Consider the following 26,517-nt stretch of genomic DNA (forward strand, 5'->3'; position numbering starts at 1 on the left):
TCCCGATTGATTCGGCCCCTCGGTCCAAGAGATCCTTTTTCTGTCACTTCTCTCCCGCTTCTGCTGCCTCAGTAGGTAGAGTAGGGGGCGGCGGCGTTGAGGGGAAACTGAGGCCCGGTTCACGACGGCACCCCCGACTTGGGACACAGCCCCCAGCCGCGCCCCCGGCCCGGGCCCCGGCCCGCGCGCGGCTGGGCCGTCAGCAGTGCCCCTTGCAGGTGTGCGACAGGCGAGGCGTGGCACGAGGTGCTGCTGGCCAGCAGCTACGGCAAGCTCTGCAACCCCGAGTCCGAGTACGGGCCGGGCGAGGAGTACTCCTGCGGCACCAACTTCGCGTACTACTACTTCATCAGCTTCTACATGCTCTGCGCCTTCCTGGTGAGCCAGCGGCGCCACCGCGGGGCGGGGCCGGGGCGGGGGCGGGGCCGGGGCCGGGGCGGGGGCGGGGCCGGGGCCGGGGCGGGCGGGGGCGGGGCCGGGGCGCGCAGGGCCGCCTTCCGGGCCGGCTGCTGTCTCTCGGGGCTGAGTGCGGGGCCGAGCCTGGGGTCGCGCGCGGGAGGCTCTGCTTAGCTGGCCCCGGTTCTAGGTCCTCGGGCGCGGCTCGGGTTTCTGACTGCCTCCTGGTCCCCAGAGGGCTTGCGGAAAGGGGTTGCTTTTTGCGTGTGTTAGCCATCAAACCAATGGAACGAGCTTCTGCACGCACTAGGCAGGGGCTCCCTATGCGTGGGTGCGAGGCCGCTGGGACCCCGGGGCGGGACCCACCAGAGGTGCCGGCCGCACAGGACTCTGTCGGCTGCTGTGGAGACGCAGAGCCGGGGGCGTCTCCCCCTTGCCCTTGCCTCCTTCCTGAATTCGGTCACAACGCTGTGTGAGCACCTCCCATGGGCCGGGCCAGGCCCCGCGCCCAGTGCGGGGACAGACGCGCGAATGAGACACAGTCCTCACCCCAACGGCCGGCGCTCAGTGCACACCGGGGCCGGGGGACCACCCCACATGCGCAGAAAGGCCTGTGCAGGATCTGGACGGGTCCGTGAGGGCGCGTAGGTCAGGACTCTGGGGTGTGGGGCACGGGGCCGGGGTCAGGACGGCACCCAGCACCGGGCGCTGACGCCGTCTGGGTCCGAGCACAGAAGCGGGGCACGGGCTGCTCGTGTGGGGGCCATGGGTCCCTCGGAAGGGCCCAGGGAGCTTGGCACTGCGGACCCCGCCCCCAGCTGACACCCCGCCCCCGCGTCCTCCCCTACCGCCTGCCTTCCACCTGGGAGCCCGCTGTCCCTCTCACAGATCATCAACCTCTTCGTGGCTGTCATCATGGACAACTTCGACTACCTGACACGGGACTGGTCCATCCTCGGCCCCCACCACCTGGACGAGTTCAAGGCCATCTGGGCCGAGTACGACCCAGAGGCCACGTGAGTCCTGCCCGCAGGCCCGTGCGGGGCCCCCTCACCTGTCAGCCCCCATCCCCGGCCCCGTCTGGGGTCCAACCGGGGTCGCCGCCCAGGTCACTGGGAGAGCCAGCAGGCTGCCTCTCCCTCCAGCGCCCGAGGCCCCAGCTCGGAGAACTGGAGTTTCTCAGGGTCGGAAGGGGCCGCACAGCACCCGCAGTCCCCACCGCCAGGGCAGAGCCGCCTTGGCTTTTTTGGGAAATGGTCACCCAGCTTCTGTGTGGACACCTCGAGGAGGCGGGAACTCAGTCCCTTGCCAGGCCACTCAGGATGTGGTTCCCTGACCAGCCGCTTTGCGTTTGATAAAAACGCAGCGCCCGCCCGCCCCCCCCCCCGCCCCCGGACGGACTGGGCCCAAATCTGCTCGCTGCTAACCTGGCCCTCGCGGTCCGCGAGCCCTGCCGCCTTGCAGTCGCTCTCAAGAGGCAGCGCGCTCACCGCCGAGGGCTGACTTCCGCCGCCCGGCCCCGTGCCGACCGCCGCGTGTGCTTTCTCACTTAGTCCTCACAGTGCTCACAGCAGGCCAGAGGCGGACTTGCGCCTGCCTCGATCCCTGCCCTCGATGTCTGTTAGTGCAGCCCCGGAGCCCCCAGCCAACGTGACCAGAAACCAAGGAAGGCTCCGCAACAGGGAGCATGAGGTCCAGATCGCAGGCCTGGCGGGGGCTCCGGCCTCTCTCTGCCCCCAAAGGAGAACCCGTTCCTCGCGGTGGACAGCTGTGAACTCAAACAGTGTCTCCTCTCTAAGAGCGGGGCTGGCTCCCCCTGCTAAGCGTGACTGGGATGCAGGAAGTGTCCCCATCCCATTCCCGGGCTCTCTTCCCTGGGCCCGCCCCCTGAGCGGGGAGGGGCGGGGCGGCCAGGCTCACGGCCACGTCCCCTGCAGGGGCAGAATCAAGCACCTGGACGTGGTGACCCTGCTGAGGAGGATCCAGCCCCCGCTGGGCTTCGGGAAGTTCTGTCCGCACCGGGTGGCATGTAAGGTAAACAGAGCCCCATGGCGGGGGCCGGGGCCAGGAAGCCAGCGAGTCACTTCAGAGCGGTCACCTCCGGGGCCTCCACGGCCCTCTCTGAGGACCTGCAGCCTGGACACACCCCCAGCTCGCCCTTCCACCCCTCGTGAAGGGGCCCTGGCCGGCCCGCCCCCCACACCTGCTGCCCTCATGCCCTGGCCCCGCCTGGCCCCCAGGCCAGGCGAGGACGACCCCCCAGGCCGCGCCGGGTCCCCGCTCAGCCGTGAGCCCCCACCTCTCCCCGCACAGCGGCTCGTGGGCATGAACATGCCCCTGAACAGCGATGGCACGGTGACCTTCAACGCCACGCTCTTCGCCCTGGTCCGCACGGCCCTCAAGATCAAGACGGAAGGTGAGGGGTTTGCCGAGCCCTGGGTGGCTTTGTCCGGCGCAGCTGGCTTGATCTGGGTGACTGGGCAGCCACCGTGCCTGTCCCTTGTCCCCAGGCAACTTCGAGCAGGCCAACGAGGAGCTGAGAGCCATCATCAAGAAGATCTGGAAGAGAACCAGCATGAAGCTCCTGGACCAGGTCATCCCGCCCATAGGAGGTGTGCGCGGCTGTGGGAGAGGAGACCCGGGCCGCCGGGGAGAGGGGACAGGCCTCTCCGGGAGCCCTGGGGCATCGGGGAGTGGCCCAGGCCCTCCATAAATACCGTGGGTAGGCCCCGGGGCGGCCATCGGGGCTTGCCACAGCCTCGGGGTGCAAGCTGCCACTGGCCAGGTCAGCGAGAGCAGGGGAGGCCTCCAGCACCCCGCCCGGGGTGCCCCCTGGCGCGCGCCAGCCTCAGGACACCCCGCGTCGGCCCCTCTGCAGACGACGAGGTGACGGTGGGCAAGTTCTACGCCACGTTCCTCATCCAAGAGCACTTCCGCAAGTTCATGAAGCGCCAGGAGGAGTATTACGGGTATCGGCCCAAGAAGGATGCCGTGCAGATCCAGGTAAAGCCGCGCCCAGGCCGGAGGCCCCAGGGCCTCGCTCCCTCTCCCGATCCTTGGGGGCCAGGTGACGGGGCACCGAGGGGGAGGGGAGCCCGGACGGGGAAGGAGAGGCGATGGGGGGGGGGTGGTCCACAGGGCGTCCGGCCTCCAGGGAAGAGCCAGGGGCCCTTCCGTCCCAGGGTGATGGGAACAAAGGAAACGGGGCTTGTTCAAAGCAGGGGTCAGAGGTCAGCAAGAGCAAGTCTCCAAAGCAGCCGCTCCACCAGGACGCGCTGCCAACGGGCCACGAGGCAGGCAGAGCAACTTACAACTTCGTTTTCTCTCATCTGTTCTTTATTTCTATTTTTTGGTGTCCGTTATAATGCACATAACTTCTAAATTCAGAAACATACACACCCGTGGGTTGTGGGCTCAAAAACGTATTTCCAGGGCGATTTTCAGTTTGAAACACTCTCACAATGTAGAAAGTTGCATGTGTAACACAAGGACCTTTTTTTTTTCTCCCTGAACCGTTTGCGACTGATTCCCAGCATGACATTCTCTCAACCCAGGGCACCTCGAGGTCTGTTTTCTGCAAATGAGGGCATCTCTTACATAACCTCCCTCATGCCGCCCCGCAGCCACCAAAATCAGGAAATGAAACGGCACGTTGCCAGTCCCGTGCAAGTCCCAGCACGTGGCCCGGTAGTGCCCTTCCTCGCAGAAGGATCCAGCCCAGAGCAACGCGTTACACTCGGTCGCCCTGGCTCTCTAGCCTCTTCCGCCGGAGCCGTCTGCTGGCCTTCCCTCGGCGTGACCTGGCACCGCGAGGGGTGTGGGCCGGGGCGCCCCTCAGCTTGGGTCTGGGGGCCGTCCCCTGGCGATCGGTTTAGGGCGCGCCTCTTGCACAGGAACGTCACAGGAGTGAGGCTGGGCTCTCGTCACAAGCTGTCGGGGACGCCAGCTCGATGTGTCCCGTTGCTGGCGATAGGAACTCTGCTCGGCTCGCAGAGCTGTAGTAATGGCGTGTGCCATCCAAGGGGGTCGTTTGTCTGGAAGACCGTGCTGAGTGCAAAGAGGTCTCTGCCTGCGGGCCTGGGGGCTGTGAAGCTGCCCACGCGGTCGAGAGGAGGCTCCTTGGGGACCATGAGGGTTTGGAGTATCCCAGAGGCCGGGCAGGACAGGCGGCCTCACAGAGCCCAGGACAGTGAAGGGACGGGAGGGACCAGGGCCCGGAGCTGAAGGCCGGAGGCGAGGACAGGAGGGATGTGAGCCCCAGGCCGCCGTCCGGCCCCTCCTGCCACTGGGTCCCCTCTCTGCCGCAGGCCGGACTGCGGACCATCGAAGAGGAGGCCGCGCCCGAGATCCGCCGGACCATCTCCGGGGACCTGGCCGCCGAGGAGGAGCTGGAGAGAGCCATGGTGGAGGCCGCCATGGAGGAAGGGATATTCCGGGTGCGTGAGGCAGGGTTCCGGCGGCTCCAGGCCCGGGGGCAGCCGCGTGTCACGGGGGAGGGCCGGGGGCCCAGCCAGACCGGGGGGTCGCAGAAGCCGAAGACCCCCGCCCCCCCCACACCCCTCCCTCTGGAGGCTCAGCGTCAACGACCCAACCGCCTCAATCGGGGCTGTGAAACGATGCCTGCTGCCCCCCTCCCCACCCGCCGAGCCTCACGCTGCACTCCCAGCCCCAGCCTGGGCCAACCCTCCTCTCTCCCGAGCCCTCCGGTGCCGGCCGGTCCTGAGCTGCAGCCCTGCCCCGCGTTCCTAGGACGCTGTGGGGCGGGTACGACCTTAGCGACCACCTGGTTACACCTTCCGGGGCTTTTCGTGATGACGCGGTGGCCCAAGGGCAAGACCGGAGATATCTGTCCCACGTCCCGCGGCGAGCCGGCCCGCTCCCAGCCTCGCCCGCCCCGCTCTCAGCCCCTCCTCTCTCCCCCTTGCCCCCAGAGAACCGGAGGCCTGTTTGGCCAAGTGGACAACTTCCTGGACCGGACCAACTCCCTGGCCCCTGCCATGGCCAACCAGAGGCCCCTCCAGTTTTCCGAGATAGAGATGGAGGAGCTGGAGTCGCCCGTCTTCTTGGAGGACTTCCCTCAGGGGCCCAGCACCAACCCGCTTGCTCGCGCCAACACCAACAACGCCAACGCCAACGCCAATGCCGCCGCCAACCGCAGCCCCCTCCAGGTGTTTGCCAGGTAGTGGCGGCGACGGCCAGCCCCGGTGCGGGGTCCTGGGGTGGGGCTGCGAAGGCGTGGCCAGTGGGTTCCACTTTTTTGGAGGGGTCACCTCCCAGGGTGGAGGGTGTCCCTTGCTTGCCTTGGTGCGCTCTGGGGTCCCTCCGGCTCCTGAACCAGAGGCGGGCCTGGACTGCGGGGGCTCCCGAGGCCAGCAGGGGGCGCCGGCGAGCGGGGTGTTGGCCGAGCGCTGCTTTTGCAGCACCGCCTGGAGCTGGGCAAGCAGCTGAGGCCTGCAGGACAGATTCGGTGAGAAGGGGAGGGGCCGTCAGCAGCACATACACAAAACGCCCGAAACGACTGAGGGCCAGTCGTTGGATTGGGGCTCAGGAAGGTCCCACGGGGCTGGGTGGCCCCCCTCACCACCCAAAACCTGTGGTCACATCGATGTCGAGGAAACAGCAGGGCGAGGGACAGTCACTTTAACGCAGGCATGTGGCTCCCCGCAGAGGTTCTGCTCCACGCAGGCGGCTGCGGCCTGGGGTCTCCGGCCGGAGGGCCGAGTCCGCACCCCCGGGAGTGGGCCGGTCGGGCAGGAGCAGCAAGCCCTCAGTCAGAGGCTGGACTCAGCCCACACCCTGGAGGTGCTGGGATGTCGGGACACAGAAGCCTCCGACCTGGGCCCTGTCCCGAGAGGGTGTTGTCCTAGTGGGGGACGCGTCACATGGTCTGGCGGGGCCCAAACAATCGGAAAGAGCGGGTGTCCTGAGAATGCGGGGCGGTTCTGGACCACCTCGGGCTGGAGAGGCCTGGGGCTGAGCTCTGCCCCAGGGGGACACCCGGGAGCTGCCAGCACCGCGGGGCCTGGGCCCCTCCGCGGGCTCCAGGGGGACACGGTCACTAGCAGTCCTGAGAGCTGCCAATGGCCGGCGCTAGAACTGGGGGCCTCGAGGCTGACGGGCCGACGTGGGAGGGGCGGGGCCTGGCTTCTCGGACGGAGACGCCTGCGCACGAGCGGAGGAGCGAGGCTGCGGGGGTTCGGGTCGTCCTGGGAGAGCCGGGGCGGCGGGGCGCTGGACCGCAGCCCAGCGCCGAGGCTGCTGCCGAGGGCGGGTGGGGCCCTGCGGGAGAAGGACTTGTGTCCGCAGAGGGCGGGTGGCCCTACAACCCCTCCGGCTCACTGGTTCAGCAGCCTGGCTTCCCTTTCAGCGTCCACTATGAAAGGGACTCCCTCGAAGAGACAGAGCCGCCGGCCGCCGCGGGAGGAGCCCTGGGTCAGTGCCTCCCTGCATGCGGAAGCTGAGCCGTCTCCCAGTGGCTGGGAGGTGGGCAGCCGGCCGGGCCCCGCGGGGGAGCCGGCAGAGGACAGGGTGCCGTCCAGGTGGCCAAGCGAGGCGGGCGGGGGCATGTTGCGGACCATAGGAGGGGCCCTGGCCCGCGGGCCAGGAAACTCACACCCCCAAGGACAGCCCCGGGCCCATCAGCCGGCGGCCCCGCAGTGCCGTGTGCGACCGCGGGGACCCCAAGGGCACCCCGTGGAGGCGGCCGCTCGCCCTGCTCCACAGCTCACACCCACTCACACGCACACTCTCGCACACTCACGCAGGCACATGCACACCCGCTCGGCCAGCGCTGCGCAGACTCTGGCCTGACCGCCCCCCCCACGTCCGCAGGACAGAGATGGTGCAGAGAGTGGGGGGCTGGAGGGGAGAGCGCGCCCTGCTTCCCTGGCACGGTCGCCCCCCGCGTGTCCACCCTCCGGGGCGCCTTTCCTAGCCCGAGGGTCTCAGGGTACGCCCCGCTGGCTGGGGGCTCTGCTGACCCGGGGCGCCGGCAGGAGTCAGCCACCCCGCCCTCCCCCCGTCTCGCCCACAGGCCCGCACAGCAAGTCCCGGGAGGGGAGGCAGAGAGGACAGCGGCCCCAGAGAGCCGCGCCCGGCGCCCAGGCCCCCTGCCAGGTACCGCAGGGCCCGGGTCTTGGCTGAGGTCCCCTCGGGAGAGCCGGGGATTCGGGCTTTCGCTGGGTCCCAGTGGCTCCAGCATCCTCTCAGGGTCCTTGCCTTTGTGCTTTGGAACAGCACTCCAGGGCGGAGCCCCCCACGCCCCCGGGGTCTCTGTCGGAGGAGCCCCGGCGCAGCAGGAGCACCCCGGAGAGCGCTTCCAGGAGCCAGGCTCCAGCCACTGCCCGGCTGATCCAGGAGGTGAGGCCGGGCCACATGCAGGGCTGGCCCTGGGACAGCCTGTCGAGAGGGTGGCAGAGAGGGCAGGCCCCGGGGCAGATCCCGGAAGACCCGGCAGCCTCCTCCCCTCCCGCAGGCTCTGCTGCGAGGGGGCCTGGACGCCTTGGCGGCGGACACCGGCTTCATTGCCGCGACACGCCAGGCCCTGGCAGAGGCCTGCCTCATGGAACCGGAGGAGGTGGAGGTGGCGGCCGCAGAGCTACTGCGAAGACGGGAGGCCCCCGAGGGCACGGCCGGCACCCCGGAGCCCTCGAGCCTCAGGTCCTCCCTGGGCAGCCTCGACCAGCCTCAGGGCTCCCAGGAGACCCTCATCCCCCCGAGGCCGTGAGCCGGAAGGGTGGGGAGCGGGGGTGGAGAGGGGCGCGCCTCCCTGTCTCCGTCAAGTGTATGGCGGGCGGCGCGGCAGGCAGTCGAGGCCGGCAGGAGGCGGAGGTGCAGGGAGAGCCACTGTGTGTGGCACAGGCCCCTCCCCCACAGTAGGACATTAAAACCTCCAGGCCTGTGACGGGGGCACCTGGCTTCCGCGTGTCCCCTGTTCCTTCGGGGGTGCCCTCCCCCACCCCTTCCCCAGGAGCCCTTCCGGTGGCCGGGCCTGGGACGGCCAGAGGGCCTGTCAGCCCAGCAGCCCCGCGTCCAGGTGTCACCACGGCCCCCCCTTTGAGCCGTGACCGTGTCTGACGGGCCACCGGGTGCCCCCAGCACCGGCCTCGAAGCCCCAGCTGCGGCCTCGCATGTCAGAGGTCGACAGGCTCCTGGGCTGCCGCCGTCCACGCGGGGTCCCGGTGAGTCACGGCAGCCGCGACCGCCGAGCACCCCCTGTGCCCCAGCCACGGGCCGGGCCCCGCGTCCGCCGTCCTCTCGACAAAGCGCCTGCCCACGTGGAGCCCGTGTCCTGCGCCCGCAGCCTGGTGCTGGGGCAGCGCCCTGGGGGGACGTGCGTGCAGGGTCACACCGCCAGCGAGAGGCGGTGAGGCCCCGCGGCCCGGCCGGCGGCCCGGCCCTCTCCGCCGCTCCCCCTCCTCCACTTCCGGCTGTTTCTATGGTAACTACGCCCCCCCCACAGCCTCCCAGCATAGCCCCAGGGCTCTTGGCTGCCCGGGGACCAGTGCAGGGCAGGGAGCTCTGGCTGTCACTGCCCCGGCAGCTCCCCCCACAGCGGGATGTGAGGCCAGCCCCCGCCTCGGGCCGCTGCAGAGTCGCAGCCAACCCGGAGCTGACTTTGGCCCCCGCCCTTCTGGCATCCGATCCCAGGGACATGTCCCCCTGCCTCGGGGCTGACAGCTTCCAGGGCTACTGACCGTGCCCGCCACCCCCAGGTGCCAGCTGGGCCGCGGCAGGGCTAGGATGGGTCCCCGGCTTTCTGACTCTGTCCCCTCTTTCTCCTGCACCACACGACTGTCCCTAGATGGCATGTGACATCCGGGTTAGAAAGCCAAGGAACAGAACACCCGAAAAGAAATGTGCCGTGAATACACAGGACGAATTAATAATTCTGGCCGTCGAGCAGCGACGGGCAAGGCCGGGGTGTCAGGGCGGCACGCTGGGGGGACAGACGCCGCCGGAGGGTCCAGGGGAGGGAGAGCGGCCGCTGTCCCAGTGACAGGAACCGAAGGGGAGCCGAGGCCCAGAGGCGGGAAGAGCCACAGCCACCAGGGTCCCTGCACAGGCGGCCAAGGGAGGGCCCCCTTTGTAACACCCGGCGGCAAGCCCAGCCGCCTGCAGTCAGGCTGCGCAGCTCACTCACCCAGAGCCCGGACTGCGGCCGCGCCGCCGCCGCCTCCGCCTCCGCAGCAGGTGCACCGCTCACCCCGCTCAGTGCAGAGCACAGGCTCAGCGCGGCCCAGAAGCAGCCACGCTGGGTGTCCGACAGGAGCCGGGACACGATGCTTGACCTGTGGCTTCCTGTGTTATGGTTGGGGTCACGCGACAATCCCCCGCCCCCCAGTCCCCACCTTGCGCCCCACTAACATGACCCGAGACCCTTCCACACTGGCTGGGCCCCCGCCTGGCCACACTCCGCCCAAGCCCCCCGCAACAACCTGGCACAGCGCACCTTCCGGGGCCCGCTCCTGCCCCCGCAGCCGGCTCTGCCCCAGGTCGCAGCCGGCAGCCCCCTCCGGCGAGCCTCCCCCGGCAGCCACGTAACAGCCAGCGGCTGCTCACGGCGGGCGCTCTTGCGGTGCGTGGCGTGCGGTAGCTTTTCTCGCCGCATTTGGTACAGCGCATCATAAGTAGGGGCTCAGGGTCAGCTTTGTCCAAGGATAAGGTGGGGATCTCGGGGCAGCGAGTTTCTCTGTCAACTTTGTATCCCAGCCAGAAGAAAAGGAGGGAGAAAGGAAGGCGGGGGAGGGACGCAGGGAAGACCCGCGCATGTGGGGCAGCCCCGAGCCAACCCCCGCACCGTGCGTCCTAGGTCAAGCCACTGAAGTTTCCAGCATTCTGTCCCTTTGGTCTACAAGACACACATTTAGTGTATTTAACCTTCTGCAATGAGGAGCGGGTTCCCTGCTGCCCGGCGCCACCCAAGCGCCACCACGGCCCCTCTGGGGGCAGGGCCGCCTGCTGCATTTTGGCAGTTTATACGCACCCTGATCGCACAAGTGGGTTCGGACGGGGGTCCCCGAGGTGGCCTCCTGTGCAGAGCTGTTCTCGGGCAGCATGCAGACTGACGTTGAGGGGGGGATGGCTTTCGGCACCTGTCATTGCTGAGATGTCCCCTCTGACCCTGAGGAGTGGTCTGCGGGGGGCGGGAGCAGTGCCCAGCCACCCCTGTTCTGGCCACGGCCCAGGGCTGGCTGTGTCTCCAGGAAGAGCCCCTCCTCTCTCCAGGGCACCCCGCATCTGGCCGTCTGTCCCGGGCGGGGGCGGGGACGGGGGACAGAGGCTGGCTCTCCTGCCGGCTCTTTCTAACCTGGGCAAGGACGGACCCCGTTGCCCCTCCCAGTCCGGCTCCTCCCTCTGGCTCCTGCCCTCTAACCTGGAAGTTCAAGAGGAAGACGCGGTCTCCATGCTTCTCTGCCTGCCCACGAGTCCCGCCCCAACCCTCCCCAGGAAGGGCGGCCCCTCAGTCCACGGTCCCGGCCCGAGCGTCCGGGACACGGGGCTCCAGGAGAGGACGTCGATCACAGCTGGCACGCCCCCCACCACTGCCCCCTTTGGTTTCTGACACCCTCCCCCACCTCCTGTTTTCCAAGGGTTAAATGCTCCCTTTCGGGCCCAACAGCGACCAGCTGAGGCAAATACCTCATTAAAATCAAGGAAGGGCACATCCTCGCAGACTGGGAATCATCGTCCACTCCAGGGCAGGGCGGGCACGTGTGTCACTTTAGCCAGTGGCGGGCCCTCCCAGGGGGCCCCCGGGGCTGGGGGTTTGCTACTGGGGACCCCCGCGAAGGCCTCCTCCCTCCGTCCCTCCCTGTCCCCGGGCCTGGGGCGCCATCTCTCTCTCCTTTGGGGTCCACTCTCCATCTCTCAGCTCTCTAATTCCCCACCACCATCCCCCCTCTGGGAGACAGGGACCCTCCATAAGCTCACAGGCCCCCATGGGCCAGGACAGCGGGCTCAGCTGCCCTTCGGTGGCCAGGGCTCCACTTAACTGCCCCAGGGACCCCAGATGCATCACCGGCTGCCCTGCCCCTGGTGAGCAAAGACGCTCACGCAGGTTACCCTTTTAAAACAAGATTCACCCTGGCTGGTGTGGCTCAGTGGATTGAGCGCCGGCCTGCACACCATAAGGGTCACTGGTTCGATTCCCAGTCAGGGCACAGGCCTGGGTTGCAGGCTGGGTCCCCAGTGGGGGGCGCACGAGAGGCAACCACACATGGATGTTTCTCTCCCTCTCTGTCTCTCTCCCTCTCTTTCTCTCTCCCCTCCCGTGTCTAAAAATGATAGAACCAGTTATAATTAACAAGAAGTAAGCGGCGCATGTTCAAAATGCACAATTTGATTATTTTTGGGAGACACCCACCCCCTAGCACCGTCCCACCATCAAGATGTCTTGGTGCCTGATGGTGCGCCCTCCTCCCCACCCCCACCCCCGAGCGGCTTTCTGCTGCTGGGTTGGTTTGTGCTTTCTAGACTCTTCTGTCAGCAGAACCGCACAGCTGGAGCTCTTGGGGTCTGGCTTCTCTCCTTCCCCGTAATTACCCCGCGGTTCGTCCTGGCTATCGCTGAAGAGCAGTCCACGCTGTGACATGCCCCTTCAGCCCTTCCTCTGGGCGTGGACATGGGGCTCGTCACCGGTGTGCGGCCACGGCCGCGGAGCTGCCGGGAACCCCGAGGGCACGTCCTCGTGGGCCCCGGAGCGGGTGCCATCGCTGGGCGGCCCCGCACCCCCTCTGCCCGCCCTGCCCTCCTCCGTCACCCGGCACGGGGCGAAACAGGAAACCGGCCTGCGGGCTGTCGAGCCGCTCCCCGGCCGCCGAGGTGGCCGCTGCCCCTCTGTCCCGAGACCGCCGTGAGCGTCAGGTGACAGGACGGCTGAGGCATTTGGCCCAAAGCCCAGGGCAACGAAATGGGAGCCGTTGTTAGTTCGCATGTGCCCCTCGGAGGCGCCATCGAACCCAGAGTTGGCTTCGTCTGGGGTCTCTGAGCCCGTACCCCAACGCTTTGTGGGCGCCCGGTGTCTCGGAGGAGGCACCGAGTCCCCTGGGAGAGCCGGCCTCTGAGTTGGGGGCTAACACAGCTGGGTCCTGAGTCCCTCCGAGCCCCGGAAGTCCCCTGGCACCTTCCTCATCCCTTCTCCGAGGACCCCGACACAGCCTCCCAGAAGGCTCTGCGCCCGCAGGGGGTTAACAGCAAACCAGGTGGGCTTGGCCAAAGCCCGGGACGCAGCCATCGGGCAAGATGGCGAATCGTAGTCGACGCAGGGGGGGGGGGGCGGTGGACAGGGGTGGAGGTCGAGCGCTGCCTGCCCCCTGCCTGCCCCGTGGGTCCGGGTAGCCCAGGAGGCCGGAACCCAAGGGGCTTCTGTGTGTCTTCGACAGGCAGGTAGTCCTGGAAGGAACGCGGGCCCCTGGCCTCTTCGCATTGGTCAGAGCCAGGCCCACGGCCACCGCTGTTGTCAGAGTGAGGACAGACCGGCCTGCCTAGAGCCAGAAGGCAGAGCGCGGAAATATTTGGTGTCCAGCACTAATGACCGCTCCGCCAGCCAAGTGACCTCTGAGCCCGTTTCCTCCTCTGCAAACAGGGGACGAGGGCAGCCGGCATCTCAGGGACTGTGCCGAGGGTTAAATGAGGGGACCTGGGTAACACCCTTGGGCCAGAGTCGTGCACGAGGAAATTCAGACGCCCCTGCGACAGGCCTCCGTGTGTGCCCAGCGCGGGTCAGCAGGCCGGGCCCCTTCCTGCCTCCGCAGACACTCGCCCTGGCGCCCGGGCCCGCCCCGAGGGGCCAGCGGACGCCGGCCGCTCCCTGTGCATGGGCCTCCGCCCACTTCCCTGGATCGACGACCCCTCGGGCCAGGCAGCCTCATCCACACTCGTCTCTGAGGCTTTCCACCCTCCAGGGGACTGCGCTGTGACAAAGCCACCCTGCTGTCGCCAGAGGACAGGGCAGCACGGAGGAGGGGACGGAAGGTCCGTGGAACGTGAAGGAGGCTCACGTCTGTGTTGCGCTGAGCTCCGGGCTGAGTGCCTGGCCTGGTGGCCTCACGCCCACCTCCCAACCGCCCCGCGATGACGCGAGCGTGGTTATCTTCTCGCAGGGGCCAGGGGCCAGCATGTGGGGCGGTCCCGTGACCTGCCCCCGTCACGCGCAGGGCAGTGGCGGCGTGGAATTCGCACCCGGGTGTCTGTGACTCGCACCGCCGCCGCCCGGCTTCCGGGCTGTCTCTCCTTCTCACGCACTGAGTTAACCTTTACCCGGGCCGTGAACGCGCCCACAGCCCGGCCCTCGATGTGTACCTTTGGGCCCTGCCGTGCCTCTGGGGAGCTGCTCGGCTCCGGGAGCCTGGGGCCCCCGCCTCCGTCCCCGCTCAGCCCCTAGACTGCTGTGCAACCTTGGGCAAGTCCCTCTCCCTCTCTGGGCCTCAGGTTCTCCACCTGGCCCTGGGCCGTGGCACAGCCACTGCAGGGGAGAGCGGAGGGAGAGCGGAGGGAGAGCCATGGGGGAGGTTCTGTGGAGAGCAGCGAAACCCTCAGCAACATTCGAAACCAAAAATAGTTGCTTTTTTAAAGACCAGTTGGGGGGTTTGTAATCCACTGCAGTTCTCTGTCTCCCTGGCTATTTATAACAAATTCTGGTTTCCTCTACAGCTAAGCCTTTTTCCGTTGCCACGGGGAAGCCGGGCTGAGCCCGCGCTCGAGCTGAGATCTGAGTCTGCGCCCCTGCAGCCCCTCTCCGGGTCCTGCCGGCAGGTAGACCTGGGCCCCGTCCCCAGCTGGGCGCTGAGGGGAGCGGTCAGCCCGCTGCGGCAGGCCTCCCGCAGAACGAAGCCAGCCGTCGGGGCGCGGCTGGGGGTCAGAACTGGAGGCCAGTCGCTGGCCTGCCCACCCAGAATGTGAGGTCAAGCTCAGGTAGCCTCAGCCACACTGACGCCTCGCGCCAGCCCTACAGAGACGAAGGGGAACAGAACTCAAGGTCGGGCCGCCCCCGGGGGCACCTCCAGGGCCTAAGGGTATGGCCTGTGTGTTGATTTGTCCCTGTAGGGCTGTGGCAGAGGACCTGAGCCAGATGGCTCCCCAAGTCACTGCAGAGCCCTTTAACTGCCGTAGCGTGGGAGCTTCCTGCCTCGGAGAGACCCCCACGCCCAGCCAGGCTCCCCCAGCTGCCCAGCTGCCCAGACGCCCACGGCTCCAGAAAGACAGGCTGGCGAGCCCTGGGGGAAGGGCCTCCGCTCAGGGCGGGAATGGGGGGGTGCAAACCCCACCCAGTTAGGGACTCAGGGCCAAACACAGGGTAGTGCGTGAGCGTGTGTGCATGCAAATATGTCCGTGTGCCAGTAGTACATGGGAGTGTGCACGCGTGGGAATGTGAGAGTGTGCCTGTGAGTGGGAGTCCGTGCGTACGTGAGTGCGTGTGTTTCTGTCCGGCCGAGGAAAGGGCTGGGGAGGCTGGGGGGCACAGGCGGCAGGTCAGGAGAAACTGCAGGTCTGGGGGGGCAGGACAGGAGGGAGCCAGCCGGAGAGGCGGCAGTGGCGGGGCGGCCGCTGGACAGAGGCCGCAGGGCTGGGCGCAGGGTCCCCATGACCGGGCTGACGGGACTCTCCTCCAGCTGCTGAGCTGCGCTTGAGCCTCTTTCCTGCCTCTGGGGCTCTGTCTGACCTCCTCGCCCAGTTACTGCCTCCCCTCTGGCTGCGGTGCCCAGCAGTCAGGGTCCGGGCCTCCAGCCGCCCTGCGGCTTCCCCAAGGCCCAGGAGTCCCTGCGGAGGGGCTGGCGTGGCGACCGGGGACCCTGGCCTCCAAGAGGCTGTGCTGCCAGCTCCTGGGTCCCGGCTCTGACCCCCTTGGCCCGGGAGGACGGGCGGGGCGGTGGCTCTGCCGTTTCCCAGCAGCGAGGCTGCGAGTCAGAAGGGTCACCACCCCTCGGCAGGCAGGGGGCTTCCGGAAGGCAGGAGACCGGCGTTGGGGCCAAAAGAGGTCCCGGGGAAGGCGGCCGGCCCGCCCGGGGCACCTCCGCAAGACGCGGCCCCCGCAGGGCTGCCCCTGGAGCGGACCCCGGGGCCGCTGCTGCGAGGTGCCCCTGCAGAGTCTGGAACCGGCCCAGGGTCGAGGCCCTGGGTCTGCTGCTTCTGTGGGGGGCGCGACCCGGCTTCCCTTCTGCAAAACCGAACAACAGCCATGAAGCCTCCCTCACAGGGTCGTGAGAGTGGAGCGAGAACGCGCCTTGTTCGTGCGGCCGGTCCCTACACTGGCCTCCGCCTCACCCCTCATTTTGGCTGACGGAGGGGACAGGGTGCCCCGGATCTGACTCAACCTTCTGCTGCTCCCCCCGACCCCCGACCCCTGGCCTGGGAGGCGGGGCCTCCTAGCTCCAGAGCTTCCCGTAGGTTCCAGGGACAACACCGGGAGCAGGTCCTGCCCGGCCTCTGGCCTCCGGCCTCCCCTCCACCCTGCTGGGGGCGCTCTTGCTTTCCTTCAGGGAGGCAGGGCGGTGACTCGCCCTGGAAATTGTCTTCGTTTTTGGTTTATGGGGGAGTCTGGGCTACTGGCGGGGGCAGGGGTCTGCGGCATGGCCGGGGGCAGGAGGGGGGGCAGGAGGGGGGAGCAGGGGCACCCTCAGGCGCCCGCCCGTGCAGAGATCGCTGGCCTGGCGGCCCCATCCTAAGGCGCTGCCGGAGGCCGGAGCCAGGCGCCCCTCCTCCCCTCCGCCCCAGCGCTCCCTGCACATCTGGAGCTGCAGCTGGGACCACGGCTGGTCCCGTTCCAGGGAAGGGAGCCGGCTGAAGTGGCCGGCGTGTGAATGGCCCCAATGTTGGGTACCGGGAGGCAGAGAGAAGATGCCCGGGCGCAGCGGGAGGGGATGCTGACTGCTCGCAGCTCTTGTCTCCTCCTCCGGCGCTGTCCTGGGTTTAAAGTCCCCGGGGCTGCCCTTGTCCTTTGTGCCTGCAGAAGGGCAGCTGCGCTCTGCCCCTCCCCCACCCACCTCGTCTCCCAGCCCCTACCCAGGTGCGGCCGCCCTTGACTGCCCCCTTTGTTCCCTCTTGTGCCCAGGGCAGCTCGGGCCCCTCCCGCACGAGTCCTCGGCCCGCCCCCCAGACCCCAACAAGCGGAGGGAGAGCCCGGCCCAGCGGGGGCCCCATGGGTCGCAAAGGCCTGGCCGAGGGGCAGGGCGCCTGGCCAGCCATGAACTGAAAGACGAGCTTTTCGATGCCGCAGGGTCGAAGTGGAGGGCGCCTTAAACACTGGCCAGAGCCTCCTTCAGTGAAGAAGGGCCGGAGTCCCCGGAACAACAGGGGACTTTCCGGGGGCTTTCACATCCCGGGGGTGGGGGGGGCCGGGTAGTGGCCAGGCGTGCTGGGAAGTGGAGCTCCCGGCCGGGAGATCTGGGCTCTTACCCACGCTTGGCCACTAACTCGCTGTGACCTTGGGTAGTCCCCTCTCTGGGTCCCCGCCTCCCCATTTATGAAACCAGGGTCCCCTCCGGGCCGACGCTCCCCTGCGGCCCGAGCCCGCTACTTCTGCCAGCCCCCAGCACGCGGGCGGCCGCGCGCCAAGAAGTCCTTTTAAAGGCTCCAGCCCCGCCCCTGCTGACGGCTCAGGCCTTCGATTGGCCATCCTGGCTGGGGGCGGGGCCGGGGCCCGGAGTGTGGGGCGGGGCCTGGGCCGGCCCGGCCCCCGCCCCCTTTGTCCGCCCGACTGTGCGCGCGGGTGGCAGCGAGGTGGGCGGTGCGCGCGGGCGGGAGGTGTGTGCGGCGGTACCGCGCCGTGTCCCCTGCGGAGCCCGCTCTGGCCGCTGCCGCCGCCTGGGGCAGTGGTCCCCGGATCCTCGCCCCGATCCACGTTCCAGACCCCGGCGCCCGAGGGCCATGGCCGGCCAAGGGGACTGCTGCGTCAAGGTGGCCGTCAGGTAGGGGACGGCGGGCGCAAGGGGCGCGGGCTTTTGTGTCGCGTGGGCACGGGGCCACCGGGTCCGGAGCCCGCACTCCCGGAGGAGGGGCCGCCTTGGCCCGCGGGCTGTTGGAAGGTGGCTTTGTTTGGGTGGTAATTTCGGGCCCCTCTTGGGAGCCCTTAATAATCAGAAAATCGAATAAACAAGGAAATCCGGTATTTCACACCCAGCCCTGGGCCCGGCTGAGCGTCTGTGTGTTTCCTCTTCGCCTCCCCACGGGGCTGCTGTCTCATACCGGGATGCTGGGGGGAAATGTCCCCTCTTCTGCCCTGGCGCGCTGGTTCTGCCCCTGGGTCCCGCCTGGCAGGCAACACCCCCGCCCGGGAGCCTGCAGACAAAGATCAGCGCAGGGCTAGGATGGTCCCTGCTCCGTGGGGAGGCAGAAGACCCTGCGGGCTCTGTCCCCGGTGGAGAGGGGGCCTGAGGACAGAGAAAGGGAGGTCCCTGGGGCTCCACCGCGAGAGGCCGGAGGGTGTGCCCCGTGCACCATGCTCGGGCACTCAGATAAGGTGGATCGGGGAGGGCTGCATGGCTCTGGGGTTTGAAGCGATGCCCTGCCCTTTGAGGTGGGGCGAGGACGTGGCTGGGGCCTCCCCGGGGTGGGGCACACAGGTGCAGGTCAGGGGACACCGAGAAGGCGAGCTGAGCCACCGGTGCCCTTTGTTGGGTGGGGACCCTTCGCACCACACCCCCTGGCAGACTGCGCTTCGGGTCTGTCTCTGGGGCTGGCCCGTGGCGGGGGGGCGGGGGGGGGCGGGCTGGGGATGCCGGCCGAGCGAGGCAGGGGCGCTGGGGAGGAACGTGCGCCCCTGCCCACTCCTGTGGGCTGGGTGGGGTCCGGGTCCAAGGTGGGAATCTGATGAGACAGGTGGTCAGCGACCCACATTCCCGGAGCCCAGCAAGGTCACCTGGACAGGGTCAGAACTGACTGTGGAAAAGCGTCCCTGCTCCTGTACCGCCCTCTGCAGCCCGGGGTGGGCGGGGACTGCTCCCCAGGCTCTGGAGCCCGGGGAGGGAGACTGAGGCGCCCCAACCACACACCAGGCTGCCCCCAGGCACCCCTCGAGCACAGCTTTGCTGGCCCTGGCAGACAAAGGGGAGCCCGCAGGTGCCGGGTGGGCCGGCCGGCGGGTGGGGCCAGGCTGCTGCAGGGCCGACTTTGCAGCAGGAAGCGAGAGGTGGGGGGGGGGGTGAGAAGTGTACATGCGGTGTTGGCAGCGGCAGAGAGGGGAGAAGGAGGCAGAGGAGAGGCCCCCACCCAGCGGGCACCAGGGCGGGGGAGGGTGGGGCGCCGGGTGCCCCGCCGTGGGCGCTGTCTCTTAGACTCCATCTTGCAGGAGAGAGCCGAACAAAGCCCCCCTCCCCGCAGCAGCGTCCCCGGGCTAGGCCGGGGCACGGCCAGGGGCAGGAAAGCCCCTGCACAGGGGCACTTAGTGCGGAGGAGTGAGGGCTAGCCGGGGTTCCTCCCCACCCCCCACCAGAGGTCCCTGGGACGCTGTCCACAGAAAGGGGACGGGGCCTGCCCACTGCGCCCCGCGCTCCAGGGCGGCAGGCCTCACCCCTGCCTCCTCCTCACATGGGGCACTGGGTACCCCACTCCTGGCCTGAGCTGCTGATCTGGGGAGCAGTGGTTTGAGCCTCCGAAGAGCCAGGCCTCAGGACTCCGGGCAGGTGGGGGCACGCCCCCCTCGCACCCCAGCCGGAGTGCCCAGCTCGGCGCCCGCCAGACCGCCACGGGCAGCCGGCCGTGGCAGGCGGTCAATGCCTGGACCGAGCGCGAGCTGAGACAAATGCCTAACCAGAGAGCCGAGGGTGGGGCTGGCTGGGGGGCAGAGGTCCCTCGTGCCTTTGGGTCCCCTTCTAGCCGCGCCCCCCCCAGGAGCCTGTTCCCCACTACAGGCTGGGTGCTGGGCTGGAGTGGAGTGGGAAGAACCCGGGTCTGGGATCGCCGAGGGCCCCCAGCGCCGGGTGCAGCCGTCTCTCCCACTTTGCGGGAGCCCTCCCTGCATCTGACTGGGGTGCTGTCTGAGCCCCCACGATTTGCTGTGGGCCCCGAGCCCAGCCCTCGGGGCTGGGAGGCCGGGAGGGAGACGGGGGACAGGCCTGGTCCGCCTGGTGGGAGTGTGTGTGTGTGTGGTGGGGCGCGGGGGGAGCGCCCAGGCGAGGGGAGAAGTGTGGGCCCAGGCTCCTGGCCCGGAGTCTCCTTGGGGCAGGACCAAACCGGGCTGTCAGCAGGTCACCGCAGGGCAGGCCTGGGCTGGGGCGGGGCCAGAGGGGGAACTCCCGGGTCCTGGGCTGTGGGAAAGGGGGGAAGGTCCTCATGGGAGCCCACCCCAGGCACCCCACCCCAAGCCTCACGGGAGCCTGGTCCCGCTGCCCCTGAACTCTTTGCACCAAGAGATCGCCAGGCCGGCCTTGCAGCTGCCTGCCCACTAACCCCCGTGCAGGACGAGGCCCTAGAGCTGGCCTCCCCGGGGGTGCAGAAGAGAGGGGAGCCTGAGCCGTCCCCTGCGCCCCCAAAGCATCGCAGGGGGCAACGAGTTGCGGGGGGCGTGGGGGGGAACGCTATGAGGAAATGCAAGCTGGCAAAATTCAAATTGGGGAAGGAAGCCAATCTTGTGACGTGTTTGTTTAAGACCCTTCCGAGCCCCCCCCACGCTGCTCCAAGCCCCCGCCCCAAGGGCGGCGCGCAGTGTGGCCCAACCCTTATCTGCACCCTTTTCCTCACGCTTCCTTCCAGGTCTGCCCGCGGGGGTAGGGGCGCCTCGGCCGGCCCCACGGCCTCCCTTGGGCACCACGGGGCGGAGCAGGGGCTGGAGAGGGGGCGAGGGTGGCACCAGCCGGGGACCCGAGGGACACGTGAGAACACAGTGGCCCTCCCCGGCTTGGGCCTTCTCGCTGCCGTATTTCCCCCGCGCCCGCTGCTGGGAAAACTTCAGGGTCCGTCTGCATTTTGCATCAAGAGAATCGGTGACTTGGGGCACAGAGGCCGAAGGGGACAAGAACCCATTTGCACGGGCGGGGGCGGGGAGCCCCAGGCCAGTCAGGGCCCCCTGCTGGGGACGGTGTCATCACGGGAAGTGGCCTGGAGTTACCACAGGCCCCGGAAGCCGCGTCCCCTCCCCCGCCTGATTGGAGCTCAGCTTCTCAAACCCTCGGGGCCGTGGGGCGGGGCCAGGGCCAGCGGCACCCACACTCTTAACAGCTCTGGGGGCAAAGGGCGGGGCGGGCCACGGTCCCATTCGTCCTTCTGGGCCTCGGCCTCACCCCCCGCAGAACGAGGGTGCCCAGGGGACCCCTCGGCAGTCAGTAGGAGGAAAGCGAGGTGTGCCTGGGAGGTGTGGCCATGGTGTCCGCCGTACTGACCGCTCCCCGAAACGCTGGGCTCCCCCCGCCCCAGCCGAGAATGGATTGATCGCAGGAAGCCGCCGAGAGGGAAGGGACTCGGCACCTCAGGCGGCTAAGCCCCGTTATTTCTAGAACCTTCCTCTGCGCCGGGCGTGGTGCCCACGTCACCCCAGCGGAGCCCCGGGAGGTGCCCGAGGTCATTCCTGTTGCGAAGGGGGAGCCGATGTTCAGTCCGGGGCACAGTCCCTCCCAGATGCACCCTCCTCCTGCTGCTTTCTGCTGCGGGCCTCGTGCCTCGGTCTCTCCAAATGCTTGGCCACGCACAGCCGCCGGAGTGCGCACGTGGGGCGGTGCTCAGGCGGCCGCCGGTGCCCTGCGGACAGGCGGTGAGGCCCAGTGGCCCAGGCTCTCCTTATGGAGCGGCAGGGCACGGGGCCACCTGTCCGCACCGTGGCCCCAGCTCCTAAACCCCTCCCCCCACCCATTCCCTGTATCAAGGGAGCTTTTCCTTTCCCCAGGCGACTCTACCCCCTTCCCCAAGATTGGGGACCGGGGACTGGGGGCCGGGGCCAGGACTAGGGGGTGGGGGAGAGGCCCCCTGCGCCCCCCTGCCCCATGCCGGCCACCCCTCAGGCCAGGAGCCTGTTGCTCTACATTCCTCAGCAGGAAGGTCCCCAGGGCCCGGTCCCCATGAGCTGTCCCCGCCAGAGACAGATGCCATCGCAGCCCTGTCTCCCGGGAGGTCATGGGAAACCCCTGCCAGATGCCGGGAGGGGGTGGGGCCGTGGTGACCGGAGGCTGGAGCAGAGCTGAGAGGGGTCCCTGAGCTGGGCTCGCCTGTGCGCAGGCCCAGCCACGGAGGAGTCAGCGGGGCTGCCCGTGTGGCAGGCAGGCAGGGGTCTGCCCAGGCCCCGGCTGCCGGTCCATCAGTCCCCTTGACTGGTCCGCGTCCTCTGCTCGCTTGCTTCAGCCTTTCTGGGGGCGCCCTGCGAGACAGCTGGGATCCCGGGGGCCACGGACCAGGCTGTCCCCGAGTGCCCTCCCCGGCGGACAGCCCGTCCCTGGGCATGACTTGGGGTGAACTGAAGGGGAAAGGGACCCCGCGCAGCGCCCGGGGCTTCCTGCACCCTCGCTCAGTGCTCTCGGAACGCGTTCGAGAGCAGAGCTTGGGCAAAGGGGGTTGACAGACCCCTTCCACCAGGCCGGGCAGGACCTTGCTAACCCGTGCCCTTTGACCCCCCGGCACAAAGCCTTCTTGTGTGGGGTTTAGAGCCAGCCGGTCCTTTCTCTGCAGGCAGCCCCCGCAGGGTGGGCAGGGAGGGTCTGGGAGGCCAAGAGAAGGACTTTCTGGCTCCCACGGGACCCTGTGGCTCCCCCACACTGCTCCCCGGCAGCCAGAGGGCCGGGGCCCCCTGAGGAGACCTCACCCCCCCGCCCCCTTTCAGGGGGGCTGGCCTCTGTGGGAAATGACTTTTCTGGGCCAAGTGCGCTTCAAGCCCCGGAGTCCGCGAGCCAGACTCCCCTGGGAGAGCGGGGTCCTGCTCCCGCCACCCCCAGGGCTGGCGGGCGGCCACGCAGGGCAAGCAGCCCAAGGAGGATGCTCCCCCGGCCTCAGCGGAAGCCGCCCGCCCCGCCGGCCAGGGCGCGCCTCCTCGCCCCGGTCCGTGCCCCTCCTGGCGCGGCGGCAGCCGCTGGCAGGCCGGTCCGGACACTCGCCAGCGGTCACTTGTCGGCCGCCGCCCTGCCCGCCGGGTGCGGGGTCCCTCCCTGCCGCCGTGGGTTTGCACACAGACAGGCCGGTGTCTCATCCCCACCATCGCTAGTTGTGCGGCTTCGGGCCTGTCCGAGCCTCAGTGAGGCGGGGCGTCCAGTCGCGTTCCTGGGGTTCACTTGTGTAAGCGAGCTCGGTGCAGGTCCTCAAACTGTCAGGGACACCGGTGGCTGCGATTCTGAGGAAGGAGCCGGCGGGCGGCCACGTACCCCTTCCCGGACCAGCGAGCGCTGGCAGGACGTCCTTCCTGCTGGCTTATCCGGACCCCCTGCTGTGGCCCAGCCCCCACTTTGATCTGGCGCCTCCATCGCAGCGCAGCTCATGACTCAGTGTGTCAGGCAGACGGAAGGTCATGGGGCGGCTCCGTGTCCCTGCCACGTGCGCACACGCTTGCACACACCCCTTCACAGGGGGCCTTCCACAGCTCAGCTGCAGGCTGCCAGCGGGCTGGGCGTGGGCTTGCTCTGTCCGCTCTCGGTCCTCAGGGCGGCTCACCCCGAGACAGGGCGATGGCCCTCCTCCTGGGCGGTCCCTAGACTTTGGGGCTCCCTTTCAGGATTCAGAAAGGCATCGGGGGTCCCACAGGAGAAAAGAACGGACAGGTTCTCTCCCCTGGGGTGTTTTCAAAGGGACTTGGTTATCAGGGCAGCTGAGGGGCGATTCCAGCCCAGGTCTCGAGTTCTTTTCATTGCCTTGGGGAGGGGGCCTCCCAGCCCAGAAGTCCCCAGGCGCACGTGTCTCGCAGGTGAACCGCGGCGCGCAGCGGCCCCTCCCAAACTCTCCTCCCGGAGCGGATCTCAGGGCTGGGGTTGAGGAAACGCGTCTGCCTGGAAGACCTGGTCATTCCTCAACTGTGCGGCCTGGAACCGAGTTATTTAATGTCTGTCTGAGGCCTCGTTTGTCATTTAGGGGCCAAAACACCCCCTTACACCTAAATGACCTGTGTCATGACCTACTGTGTGCCAAGCAGCCGGCACAGCGTCTGGCAAAGAGGCGGCCTTGCTCCTGAGCGGCGCGGCCGTCACCGGTCGTGCGGAAGGAGCTGAGGTGTTCGGGGCTTCAGGCGCCAGCGAAGGAAGGGTCAGGGATCACGACCACACACCACCTCTGTCCTGGCTCATTGTCGTACTGTCACAGCCTCCAGGTGACGAACGTGAGACTTCTGGGCCGCACCCTCGGGAGCCCAGGGTCAAGATTGTGGGGGCAGGTCGGTTAGAGGACAAGGGAGCAGCCCTGGCCAGGTGGCTGGGTGGGACTAATTTCACCAGAGAGGCTGAGCGACCCGCCCCCTGAGGCCAAGGTCACTGGGCGGAGCCCGGGGGACCGGGACTGGCTGTCTTTGTGTCATCACTAAGGGAGAGCTGGCCGGTCCTGGCCTCCTAGCGCGGGGCTGGGCGTGGGGCTCTGGGCGCCCTTTGCAGACGGCGTTTTTCTCCATGGCCTTTTTCTCCTTGGCTGCCTCCTGCGCCCCGGCTGTCTCCCCCCTGTCCCCTCGCCCTCCCCTCGCCGCCCGCCGCCCTGGCCTCCTGGCTCCCGGAGGCTTGGAGAACAGCTGAGCTCAGCTCTTCCCACAGCTCCGAGCGGGGGCGGGGGTGGGGGTGGGCCCTGAGTCTCGTCCCTGCAGCGCTCGTTTCTGGGGCGGCGGGGGACAGACCGGAGAATGACTAACCACAGCGCCCAGCTCCCGCTCCGCCGGGAGCAGAGGAAGCCAGTGCCCGCGCTGGTGCCAGATCCTGCCGCTGAAAAGCTCTGGCCCTTCCTCTGCGCCCCTGCCCGGCTCCCACCGTGTTCAGGCTGCCGGTGCCAAGTGGCAAATAGACCAGGCTCTGTTCTGGGAGCCTCGGGCCTTTCTGAGCAGGGCTCTGAGGCTGCCTCCCTGCAGGACCCCGAGAAGCGATGCGGCATCGGCGAGGTGGGGCGGGGCTCGCGGACGGGCAGAGAGCGAGATCCGGGCGGTCCCGGACCAAAACGAGGCCGGGCATGGGGTCCACAAAACTTGGTTGACATACGCAGGGGGCAGGCCCACGGGCCACAGTTGGCCAATGTGAGCTTTTCGGATGTCACGTGAAGTCAGAGAGTACATTGATTACGCAGTTCCCAGGCCCCTTAGACGGTGCGCTTGGGGCCAGACAGCGCCTCAGCCCCCTCGCCCCCCGGCCCTGGGTCTGGTCCTCGGCGTCCTCCATCTGTCCTGGAACAACCTGCAGACAGGTTGCGGCTCTGGGGCCCCCAGCTCGGGGCAGCCCTGGGGGCGCTTGTCGGGGGCAGGCGCCGCGTCCCCCACGAGGCAGGAAACCCTGGCGAACCGGACTTGCCCTGTGCCTCTGCCCCAGCTACCCCTCCGGGTCCCCTTCCTGGGCTGGCGCGCTCTCCCGTGTTCCAGGTCAGCTGCTTTGGGAATTAGCGCCCCACCCCCAGGCCGGGGTCCCCGCCCCCAGCCCCCCAGACAGGGCCCTTTCCTCTGGGTGACATCGCTCACCCGTCTGCATCCTGCGAAGCGCCCTGGTGCTTGGGAGGGCCCGTGTGTGGCAGGCTGGTTCTCTCCGACCGCAGAGCTCCCCGCAGACGTGGCGGGGCCCCGGGGGGGAGCCTGCGGGCCCCTCCCCTCCGGACCCCGACATCCCGGCATCCCCATGGCCTGGGGGCGATGGTGAGGACCTGCCGCCGCCCTCCCTTGTTCCCCAGGGAATCCCCAGGGACCTTGATTTGATTCCCTCCAATCGCCAGCGTTGCCGTCTGCCCGGGGTAATTAAATGGTCTTTGAATGGGATCCAGAAATCCCATCGAGAGCAGCCCGCGTGGTGGGGCGGGTGTCCTGGGAGCTGGCGCTGCCCGGCGAAGCCGCAGGGGCGCCAGAGGCTGCCTGGCCAGCCCCCGCGCACCCGGAGCGCCGGCTGCCGGGCGCGAAGTGGTAGGTCTGGGGTCCCGGAGGCGCGGGCAGGGCCGGCGGGAGGGCCAGAGCTCCGGGTCCTGCTGGGGGCCTGTGCCTGGCGCCACGGCCCCGCTCAGGTGGCCGTGGGCTCTGTCCCCTTGCACTCGGGCGTCCACCCCCACGGCACCCGCTCCCCTTGCACGGCGGGTCAGGGGCCCCGAAGAGGCCCGAACACGCGGGGCCAACCCCCTGCCCCTCCTGTGTGGCTGCCTGAGTCCCCGCACTTGCTCTGGGTCAAACGGGGGCGGCGGGGCTCGTGCCCCGTCAGCGGGCTGCCGCTGTGCACCGTGCACGAGGGAGCATTTGCTGGCCTTGGCGTCTGCCTGGCTGGTCCGGTGTCTGGTCTGTGAGCAGAAGCCACTGCAGGGGGACCCTGGGAAGCTGGGTTCTAGCTTCAGCCGGCCCGGAACCGCCGGGCGGGGTGCTGGGGGCCCTGACCCGAGAGGACCCATTCTCACCGAGGGGAGGGGCTTCTTCAGAACGCCCAGCCACCTTCTGGGGGAGAGCGGGCCTGGAGGGCCTGCCACCCCGACCCCCCCAGGGCTGCCCCCTCCCCTGTCCTCCCAGCATGTGCCAGGGGGCAGGCGCGGCTGAGCTCGGCATGGCCGCAGCCCCACGTGGGGCCGGGGCAGAGGCTGGGCAGCCCGGGGCAGGGGCGGGATAGCGGGAGGCCCTGCCTCTGTGGCCGGGCGCCCCGGGCCCCCGGCGGGTCTCGCTCTGTTCTTCTCGGGGTAAGCGTGGCTTAGGGAGCCGGGGCCGGACAAGCGGCGCCTTGTGAGCACCGCTGACAGGAGGGGCTGGCTCCTGTGGGCCCAGGGGCGTCAGCGCCAACCCATCCCCCTTTACTGTAGGCATTTGAGAGGTGCTTTCTGCGATCCCCGCACATGCTCACTGACTCACCTCTGGTTGCCATGGCGACATCGTCATGGCAATGGCTGCTTGGAAGACAGGGGAAGCCAGGCTGGATGGAGACAGTCTTGTCCACGGCCGGCGCCCCCTTCAGTCCTGATGCCGCTTTCTCCCTTTCTCCAGGGGAGCCCTCCCCCCCACCGCCGGGGTCTGCGGTGTGGGCCCCTCCTGCAGGCGGCCTGGTGTCCCTTCTAGGGGTCCCTGCCCTCCTC

General features: G+C 68.6%; 2 protein-coding genes across 4 annotated transcripts in view; both read left to right on the top strand.

Moving 5' to 3' along the window:
• The window catches only part of CACNA1S (calcium voltage-gated channel subunit alpha1 S), a 37,233-nt gene extending 28,920 nt beyond the window's left edge, over positions 1–8,313 (top strand). The window contains exons 33-44 of the mRNA XM_054576540.1: positions 219–378; positions 1,285–1,412; positions 2,334–2,430; positions 2,710–2,812; positions 2,907–3,008; positions 3,275–3,399; positions 4,704–4,832; positions 5,328–5,575; positions 6,764–6,828; positions 7,430–7,512; positions 7,633–7,755; positions 7,871–8,313. Of these exons, the coding sequence (XP_054432515.1) occupies positions 219–378; positions 1,285–1,412; positions 2,334–2,430; positions 2,710–2,812; positions 2,907–3,008; positions 3,275–3,399; positions 4,704–4,832; positions 5,328–5,575; positions 6,764–6,828; positions 7,430–7,512; positions 7,633–7,755; positions 7,871–8,122 (1,615 nt within the window). The 3' untranslated portion in view covers positions 8,123–8,313. The remainder of the gene's footprint in view (positions 1–218; positions 379–1,284; positions 1,413–2,333; positions 2,431–2,709; positions 2,813–2,906; positions 3,009–3,274; positions 3,400–4,703; positions 4,833–5,327; positions 5,576–6,763; positions 6,829–7,429; positions 7,513–7,632; positions 7,756–7,870) is intronic.
• Positions 8,314–17,205: 8,892 nt separating this feature from the next.
• KIF21B (kinesin family member 21B) overlaps positions 17,206–26,517 on the top strand; it is a 31,972-nt gene continuing 22,660 nt past the window's right edge. For all 3 annotated transcript variants that reach the window (XM_054576431.1, XM_054576429.1, XM_054576430.1), the window contains exon 1: positions 17,206–17,303. In XM_054576431.1, the coding sequence (XP_054432406.1) occupies positions 17,263–17,303 (41 nt within the window). In that variant the 5' untranslated portion in view covers positions 17,206–17,262. The remainder of the gene's footprint in view (positions 17,304–26,517) is intronic.

This window comes from Pteronotus mesoamericanus, unplaced genomic scaffold (assembly GCF_021234165.1).
Source record: "Pteronotus mesoamericanus isolate MK-2021 breed Mesoamerican mustached bat unplaced genomic scaffold, CSHL_Meso_final contig_347, whole genome shotgun sequence".
Classification (NCBI taxonomy): Eukaryota; Metazoa; Chordata; class Mammalia; order Chiroptera; family Mormoopidae; genus Pteronotus; species Pteronotus mesoamericanus.